The sequence below is a fragment of the Rhipicephalus microplus genome, chromosome 5 (assembly GCF_043290135.1).
Source record: "Rhipicephalus microplus isolate Deutch F79 chromosome 5, USDA_Rmic, whole genome shotgun sequence".
Lineage (NCBI taxonomy): Eukaryota > Metazoa > Arthropoda > Arachnida > Ixodida > Ixodidae > Rhipicephalus > Rhipicephalus microplus.
The window spans coordinates 148,503-157,794 of record NC_134704.1 but is presented as its reverse complement, the minus strand read 5'-3'; the positions used below and the strand labels follow the sequence as shown (position 1 = coordinate 157,794).

Genomic DNA, 9,292 nt, shown 5'->3' with positions numbered 1-9,292 from the left:
GATAGCTAGTAACGAGGAAAACAATTAGGGAGACTCTTCGACAGGTGGTATGGACAGATACGATTCCAAAGTGGCACCAATATCTAAGATAGGTAGAGTCCGGGGCATAAATAGACGTAGCCACGAGCGCCAAGCCAATTCAGACATAGGGTATATTAACATGCAGGGTGGTAGGAACAGGCTGAAGTGGGAAGAGATAGAAGAACAGCTAAGGGAAGAGAGGCCGATGGTATACGGTTTTGTAGAAACACATCTCAGGGGCATGGAACAACCTCCGAACAATCCGGACTACGCGTGGGAATATTGTAATAGAACAGAAGGCAGCAGAAAGGGGGGTGGTATTGGGGCATTCATTCATAAAAGTACAGACTGACAAAGGGTCAAGCAGGAGTGCAAGGAACATTTATGGCTAAAAGGGAAATTGGCAGGTCAAATGACACTCCTTGGTTTCGTGTACTTGTGGACGGGAGCAAAGGCCAGAGAGGAAAACCAGGCAATGGTAGAGTGTATATCAAAGGACATTCAGGAGTTAGGAAGAGAGTGCGAGATAATTATACTAGGAGACATGAATGCGCACCTAGGAGATATAGATGGGTATAACGACCCGACAGGCAAAATGATCATGGATATGTGTGAAAGGCTTGATTTGATCATTTGCAACAGTACCGAGAAGTGTGAAGGGCAAATAACATGGGAGGTAGGAAGGCTTCAGTCGACGATAGATCATGCACTGATGTCACATAGGATGTATGACAAGCTCAGGGGAATGCACCTAGATGAAGGTGGCTCCAGAAGTCTGGGTTGCGATCACAAACGTATCAAGCTAAGGTTTGGAAGAGCAGTGAAAGTGGGAAGGAGACAAGATGAGCAACTACAGGAAAATTTTTATCCAGAAAGGCAAATTGAAATTGCCACTAAACAAATTGAGAAAGTAATTACGGAGGATAATAAGACAGTGTGGACATACACGAATCTAATAAAACTCTTTGAGCTAGAGCTTGCTAAGACGCATGATAAGTCACCCCGGAACAGAAGACACAAACCCAAAAGTTGGTGGGATGAGGAAGTTAAGAGAGCCATAGCAAAACGTCAGGAAGCCTCTAGGGAACACAGACATGCTAAGCAGCGGGGTGAACCGACAGATGATGTTGAAAGAAAATGGGCAACCTTTCTAAGCTGTAGAAGGGATGCATCCCTTCTGATCAATGAAAAGATTAGAAGGAAGGGAGCTCAGTGGCTGGCAGAAGTACATAAAAAAGATAGAAAGGCAGCTGCGAAATTTTGGAACCATCTAAACTCCCTAAGAAATAAGACGAGCCTAGAGCAGAGTTTTATAACTACAGCCCAAGGTGCTAGGCTAGAAGGGGACGAAGCTATTGAATATATAAGAACAAGGGTGACAGAAAAATTTCAACAAAGAAGTACTTTATGCACCACACTAGACAAGGACGAATCAAGTGGTGCAATGGCTCCATTTTCACAACAAGAGTGGGAAAGGGCTGAGAAAAGGGTTCCTAGTAGTACATCAACAGGCCCAGATGGCATTCCAATCAGGCTGATAAAGACATTAGGTCCGAAGTCTAAGCAGGCTTTGAGAGAGGCAGTGAGCACAATAATAATCGATGGTGAAGTTCCCGATGGATGGAAACTTAGCAGGATGAGCATGATCTATAAAGGAAAGGGGGATAAAGCTGACATAAACAACTACCGTCCTATAACAGTGACATCAGTGATCTACAGGTTGGCGATGCAGATTATAAAGGAAAGACTGCAGGCGTGGATAGAGGATGAGGGGGTGCTTGGGGAACTGCAGAATGGGTTTCGGAAACACAGGAGGTTGGAAGACAATCTGTTCTCACTGACGCAGTGTATCGAAATAGCAGAAAAGGAACACAGGCCCCTGTGGCTAGCATTTTTGGATATCAAGGGACCGTACGATAGCGTTGTTCAAGAGGAATTGTGGGGAATAATGGACACACTAGGCGTGGAACATGTAGTCACTAATCTTTTAAAGGGTATCTATAAAGGTAACAAGGTAGTTATAAAGTGGGAAAAACAGGTATCCAAGCCTGCAGAGGTAAAACGGGGGCTTAGGCAGGGGTGCCCCCTGTCACCCTTATTATTCACGATGTACCTACAAGAATTAGAGGCAAAATTAGAGGGAAGTGGACTGGGCTTCAACCTCTCTTTAGTCAAACAAGGAAAACTTATTGATCAGGCACTACCAGCATTAATGTACGCAGATGATATAGTGCTAATGGCCAACAACAAGGAAGATTTGTAGAGATTGATGGACATCTGCGGTAATGAGGGAGATAGGTTAGATTTTAGATTCAGTAAGGAAAAATCAGCAGTCATGATTTTCAATGACAACGAAGGTAGCGAGCTCCTCTGTCGCTTCCTTCTGTCGCTTCCTCTGCTCTGCCTTATTAGTCCTCTGCTCTGCCTTATTATTAATAAGGCAGAGGAAGCGACAGAATCTGAGCAACACGGATACAGAACGTGAAAGGATAGCCGTGATTCCATACATACACCAGATATCACACAGGCTCAAAAAAATCGGAAAACGTGTTGGAGTTCGTGTCCTGTTCTCGGCACCGCTCAAATTAATCAGCCTCACCAAATCTACCAACCCCCTGAAAACGAAATCATCAACAGAATGCAGAGTTCAACATCGAAACAGGTATGCGGCCTGCTCCCGGGAAGTCGTCTATAGGACCCCCCTTTCATGTGGTGCTTGTTATGTCGGAATGACCGGAAGGTGTCTGAACGATCGGCTGAGAGAGCACGCGAACAATGTTAGAAACGGGAAAGATGGTTTTCTTGCCCAGCACTGCACTGAGTGCAATTGTGTTCCCCTCTTCAAGGACACAGCGACGCTGTACAAACACAGAGATGAAAGCACCCTGGTCATTGTCGAGGCCGCGCAGATGGCACGCGAACAGGTGCCTTGTATTAGCAAGCCCTCCGTGGCTTTGTCCGAGAAGGAACGCAGGTTCCTCGAAGGTTTCGGTGCGGGCAGGTAGTTATTTTATCTTTACCTTTCTGTTTCGTTTTCTTCTAGGTTTTTTCTTTGCTGTTTTTCAGTGCCTATGTTTTTGTGTTTTGTTTTTGTTTTTCTTACTCATGTTCTTCTCTTTGTGCCATATGGTTTTTATCACATGGTCACTGTCTTCTCTATATATTTTCGTGCTCTGCGCAATAAACTCAGTTGGAAGTTAGCGCTCGTGTCTTTCGTGTCCTTCTTGTCTCTGCGTCGTCGTTTTGTTCTCGCGCTATAACTATCGTCATGCCATACCAACTAGCCCAAGCTGCCACACTTCTATGTTTGAGGCCAGGACGGGAGTACTGCGAACCAAGACATATCGGGCCAAATACGAAGGGGTAGACACAGTATGCAGTGCGTGTGGAGAGGAAGAAGAAACTGCCGAACACTTGATAATGTTCTGTAAAGGGCTTCACCTTATAGTTCCGGATGATGGCGCAGAGTTTCTCAAAGCACTGGGGTTTAGGGACCGGGAGGGCAAAATAAACTTTAAGCGGGTAGACTTAACTAGAAGGAGGTTATCTGATTGGTGGCTAAAGTCAAGGCACGAATGAAAATTAAACTCTTCACTGCAAAGTACGAATCCTCAAACTCACTTTTTAAGGGAAAAAATAAATATAGTTTTTGGTTCATTAGGTATTACGGCTTGGTGGCGCTAGCCACCGCCCGATCTAAAGGGTACAGCCATATCCATTCATCCATTCATCCATTATTATGGCAGCGGGCGGTACTAGCTAAGCGTTTTTCATCTGCGGCCCATAGGGGCGCGTCAGTCGAGAGTTGTTTGAGACCTGCAACTGTACACTGCTATTTCGGAGGCTATGCAAAGTGTTGCGTTGTTGCACCGTTCGCCACAGGTGACGCTAGCGACTGAGAACATTCTAAAATAAAAAAAGGAAAAGGGTGTGGCAGCCGTTTTTCTTCTCATGCGGCAGGCATCTTTTAGAGGGGACGTTGGTGTGATGAACGCGCCGGCCTTCACGCTTTGGGAGGAAACTACCAGATGGCGCATGCACGTGTTTTCGCGCAGGAAAAATCAGCAGTCATGATGTTTAATGATAACGAAGGTAGTGAGCTTAGAATACAGGAAGTCACGCTAGAAATAACAGATAAATACAAATATCTGGGTGTATGGATAAGCAATAGGACCGAGTACCTAAGGGAACACGAAATATACGTGACGACTAAAGGTAACAGGAATGCGGCAGTGATGAAAAATAAGAGGTCATGGTTCCTGGGCTGACGTTTGTCAATGCGGTCTTGTGCATGAGGTCAGACGTTCAAGCAAGATTAGAAATTAAGCAACGTGGAATAGGTAGGCTTGCTTTAGGAGCTCACGGGAATACACAAAATCAGGGAGTACAAGGTGATATTGGATGGACATCATTTCAGGGCAGGGAAGCTAGCAGCAAGATAAAATTTGAGAAGCAATTGAGAAAACTGGGGGAGGAGCGTTGGGCTAGGAAGGTTTTCAGCTACTTGTACATGAAGAATGTCGATACAAAATGGAGGAAGCGAACCAGGAAATTGATGGGTAAATACTTACAAAACAGCAGGGGGCCAAACCAAAAAGAGCTATCAGTTAACAAGGTGAAGGAAACGGAGACTGACATGTGGAGAATTGACATGATTAGTAAGCCCGCACTTAGAGATCTATCGAACTTATAAGAAGAAAATAATATATATCCGCAAGTGCACGCATGTAAGTCACGCGCCACCGCCCCATCAACAATATCCACACAATGCCCAGCTACTATTTTTATGCGGTGCATTTCTCGTCCGATTATGTTAGACTTGAGCTAGTTTTAGGGCCGGGGCAAAGCGCTAATGGCATAGAGAAATAAAAAAGGTGCTAATGGCGCCTCGAGCGGTGTGAGACGGAAGGCGTGGGCAGCGGAGAAGGCGACAGGCGGGAAGAAACAGGCGACAAGTGAAGTCAGGAAGCCGCAGTGTAGCCACAGCACGGAGGGTCCGAAAACATACAGCTCGGTGGCGCGGCAGTCTTCGAGCAGGTAAGGTCCCTAGATTAGAGTGTACTAGAACTTTTGAGTGGCGCGACCGAAACGCTTTCTTCTTGCTTTCTCCATCCCCAACTTGTGGCGAAAGTAGCGGCGGCGCTGCCATCGCCCAATCTACCCACTTGGTTTACTCGGCAGGCTCGGCGGCATGGCCGGCATCTCGGTTTTAGTCGCGAAATGACGAAGAAGCAGCGTCTCAACCATTGTTACGCGCCAGGTTGCACAACTGGATATCCGCGTGTGCAACAAAGTCGGAAGTTATCGCTTTTTAAGGCCCCGAAAGACGAAGAACGACGACTTCTTTGGGAGCGGAACCTCCATCGGCTTGACAAGCCACTTGATGCCGATTGTGCTGTGTGCGAGTTACATTTCAAACCGCATTTCATTGTGAGAGACTACGTACATGTTATCAATGGTGTTCAAGTCCGAATTCCTAGGGGAACGCCGACACTTGCCCCTGATGCAGTCCCGACGATCTTGCCCAACCTGCCTGCATATTTGACGCTCAAAACTCCGGCTCCGCGGACCCAAACAAAGCGGTGGCATCAGTGTGTGCCGGCTGAGAATGACAACAGAAAAAATGGCAGCATATCCACGGAGTGAATGATGGAGAGTGGGGCGAAGCATTCGTCCGTCCACGCGTCCGTCTGTGTGACCGTCCATGCGTCTGTTTGTGCGCCCGTCCCTGCGTTCTTTCATGCATCCGCCCCTGTGTCCGTTTATGCGTCCATCCATGCATCTGTTTGTGTGTCCGTTCGTTCATCTATTCAACACTCCAAGTCCCACCATCTCGCATCTTTTAGGGGCGAAGCTCCTTAGGGCGTGGGCTGTGCGTCCCCTGTAGCCTGTATGTAGCCACCTCTAGTTTAGTTCTTGCAGTGTTCACTAGATGGCGGTACCGTCCCCTGTATGTAGCCACTTCTAGTTTAGTTCTTGCAGTGTTCACTAGATGGCGGTACCGTCTCCTGTATGTAGCCACCTCTCGTTTAGTTCTTGTAGTGTTTACTAGATGGTGGTACTTGTAGCTGATGATGAAAAGATGCAAGATGTTATAAACTAGAAAGCGGTACTTGTAGTTGATGAAAGACGCGAGATCTTATAAAATAAAGCCGTCATAATGAAGGGACATCGCAAGCCATCCATCGTCTAAGAACAAATAAAAGTTGATTTGTGTATATACGCACACAGCGTTTCTCACGTCTTTACATGATGATCGACTGGGCGAATTACACGGAAGATTCACAGTTTACCGATGAATCCCTCCGGAGCTTCGCCCATTCATCATCATTCACCCCGTCAATATGCCGTAATTTTTTTATCATATATTCCCCATATTCAACACTCCAACCACCACCATCCAGCGGACATTCCAAGGACTAAACGAGAGGTGGCACACGCACACTTTCTTACGGCCTGCGCTTTGGGTCCACTTCCCACCTTTAACCACCTCGAGTTCATGGTATATTCTAGTTCACTGTATTCATGGCACTGCGACCAAACGCTCGCTAAACCTTTCGAAAACCAAGGAGGTTACGCCCAGCGAGTATAACGTAGCAACCTTTCCCTGTCAGATAGGGCTCAATTTACATGCCAATGGCTGCTAATGAAAAATGAGAGACAGGAGAATTCGGCTTTTACTTTCTTACGGCTTGCGCTTCGTATCTACTTCTCATTTTTAACCACCTTGAGTTCATTCATGGTATATACAAGTTCATTGTATTCATGGCACTGCGGCTCAACGCTCGCTAAACCTTTCTAAAGCTAAGGAGGTTACACCCAGCGAGTATAATGTAGCATCCCTTTCTTGTCCGATAGTGCTCAATGTACATGCCAATGGCTGCTAATGGGGATCGCAGCGTGCGCGTTGACTAAAAGCCGAATGCTCACGTCTCTCATTCCCCATTAGCAGCCATTGGCATGTACATTGAGCACTATTTTTTAATGTTAAACAACGCACAGAAGCAATCTCTCACTGGCACCACCTTGGAGGTCAAGTGTTATACCTATTTCGGGTATGTGCCACTGGTGGTTACATACGAGGGACGCCCAAGCCACGCCATAAGGAGCTTCGCCCCTAAAACTTACATGGCCAGCTGGGGTATTGAATCCCGTCTTCAACAGTGAATTTCTTAGGCACTTGATTAAATGCGGGAAGTCCGACACGAAGAAGAGGTGCCGAGACGCATCAGTTGGGTGTTGGACCTTACACTTCACTGACTTCGCACTTGCTCCAATGCCCAATCTCTTCCACATGTTCCGGTTCCAACTGGCGCCGTCGCAGGTAACAAAGTCGACGAATAGTTCACTTTTTTTCTGCCAGGATTGTTGCCTCAACAACCACTTTCGCAAGAATGTCCCCCTTCATATTGCCATTAGTGGCGAAGTACCCAATAATCTGGCTCCATTTACCTTGGAAAGGTACGAAAAGGATTACCAGTCCATGGTCGGAAGGTATGCCTTTGTGCGCTCCTGTAGTGAAGGGTCCTAAATCTACGAAGCCCTCGATTGCCCCAGTCTTCTTCACTGCCAAATGCTTCGACAATTTTAACTCGTCAATCAGCAGGCCACCGTGTCGTTTACAGTGATCAAGGTTGCCCGTCTTTTCTTTCAGTTGCCTTAAGACCTTTTCATTAAAGCCAAAACACGTGCGGTAAGAATTCATGTAGCGCTTTAACGTGGCCTTGCTGGGGAGAGATAATATGTTGTTCTTCCGAAGATGCTCATAAAGGCGAGGACTTTTCATCTTCATTATTACACATTCCAATATCCAATTTTTTTTATACCTTTGCCCGCATTTTTTCACCTTGGCGGTAGCGAAACACTGTCTGACAGCGTCTCGTTGTCTTGGTGGAAGACACGTGATGTGTTTTTCGAGGGTTTCTGTTTTAATTGCTGCATTTTTTCTTGCATTTTGGCGAGGTCTTCCTTGACACATGAAAGACGACGAACAAGACGCCTGTTCTTCTGGGTCACAGTTCTCAACTTTCGCTTATGTGAAGAGCAGCTCTTGACATGCTGGCTCTGAACTCGCGACCGTCGCATGAGCATAGCCCTCCTCAAATATTTGCAAGAGACGCACTGTGCCCCTGGAAAACAAGAAAAAATAATTACATTGGTAAGTGTGACAGAAAATAGCATATAGTTCAGAAGAGCGTGCATGTCATGTTAAAAGACGTCACAAGATAGTTACCTTTTTTGGCAACCTTTGTCATAAAGCTCCTGCTGAAGTAGGATCCGTGGCGTGAAACAACTTGGCCCTTGAGTTTTTGAGTGAACCACTCATCTTCATAATCCTCTTGTGATATGGCACCACCACATAACATTACAGAGTTTGTTTCTTCAAGGATTGTCTCAGCCTCGGCTTCACTTCGCACTAGCACCTCTTTCAGCAAGGTACCTCTAGCGTACACCTTGCAATAGACGTTAGACGAAGAGGGAACGAACATCACTACTTTTTCTGACTGTACCTCGCTTTTTGCAGTCAGCACGGTTGTGCAGTAGACGACGCCGTCGTTATCCGGGAACTGATGCTTGCTCCAAAACAGGGAAGGAAGTCTCAAGGATCCAAACAAGTTTGTGCTGGCTTGTTTATCGTTTGAGCTTTTTGCATCAGAGTGTAGATCACCCAAGATATCGTCTGGACGCGCTTCCACGAGCTGGGCACACGTCGCAGGCGTTTCCGTCGAGTTTACGGCGCAGCCATCAACAGTAGCGCCAATGGTACGAGAACGTACCTTGTCGCCTTCAACGCTTCCCGATCGCTTTCTCTTTCGGGTCGGTCTTTTTTGTGGTGTCTTTTTCGTCAAATACGACGCCAAGTTAGGCAGGATTGTAGGCACAGCATCCTCTCGTAGGCAAGGTTTCCCACGTGGTGTGCGTACTTCTTTCCCTTCGATTATGTGCACGTAGTCCCGTAGCACATACTTTGGCTCAAAATGAAGTTCACACACGGCAGATGTGTCGTCCAGGGCTTTGTCCGCTCGATGCAAATTCCTTTCCCATTGCTTCCTCAGGGCTGCATCCTTCGGAGCGCCGAACAAAGACGGCTTCTTGCTGCCCTTCACGTGGACGTAACCTGTACGACAGCCTGGCGCAAAACAGTGGTTTTGCCGCCGCGGAAGCATTTTAACCTCGTTCGAGGGTCACTGCTTGTCAGGCCACATCACTGTTCGCCGAAGAACCTAGGGGATTGAGGATGCAAAGCGCGACGAGTTCTCAAAGTAACAAA

General features: G+C 46.8%; 1 protein-coding gene across 1 annotated transcript; it reads right to left on the bottom strand.

The window, feature by feature from the left end:
- Positions 1-6,960: 6,960 nt before the first annotated feature.
- Positions 6,961-9,188, bottom strand: LOC142817633 (uncharacterized). Its single transcript, XM_075894687.1, has 2 exons — positions 8,255-9,188; positions 6,961-8,150 (listed from the first exon to the last, which is right to left on the bottom strand). The coding sequence occupies exons 1-2, from the start codon at positions 9,186-9,188 to the stop codon at positions 7,864-7,866; spliced, it is 1,221 nt and encodes a 406-aa protein (XP_075750802.1). The 3' UTR covers positions 6,961-7,863.
- Positions 9,189-9,292: the final 104 nt, after the last annotated feature.

Coding starts and splice junctions, on each gene's coding strand:
- LOC142817633 (XM_075894687.1), bottom strand. CDS start 9,188: ATGCTTCCGCGGCGGCAAAACCACTGTTTTGCGCCAGGCTGTCGTACA. Junction 8,151..8,254: donor GACAAAGGTTGCCAAAAAAG/GTAACTATCTTG, acceptor CTTGTTTTCCAG/GGGCACAGTGCGTCTCTTGC.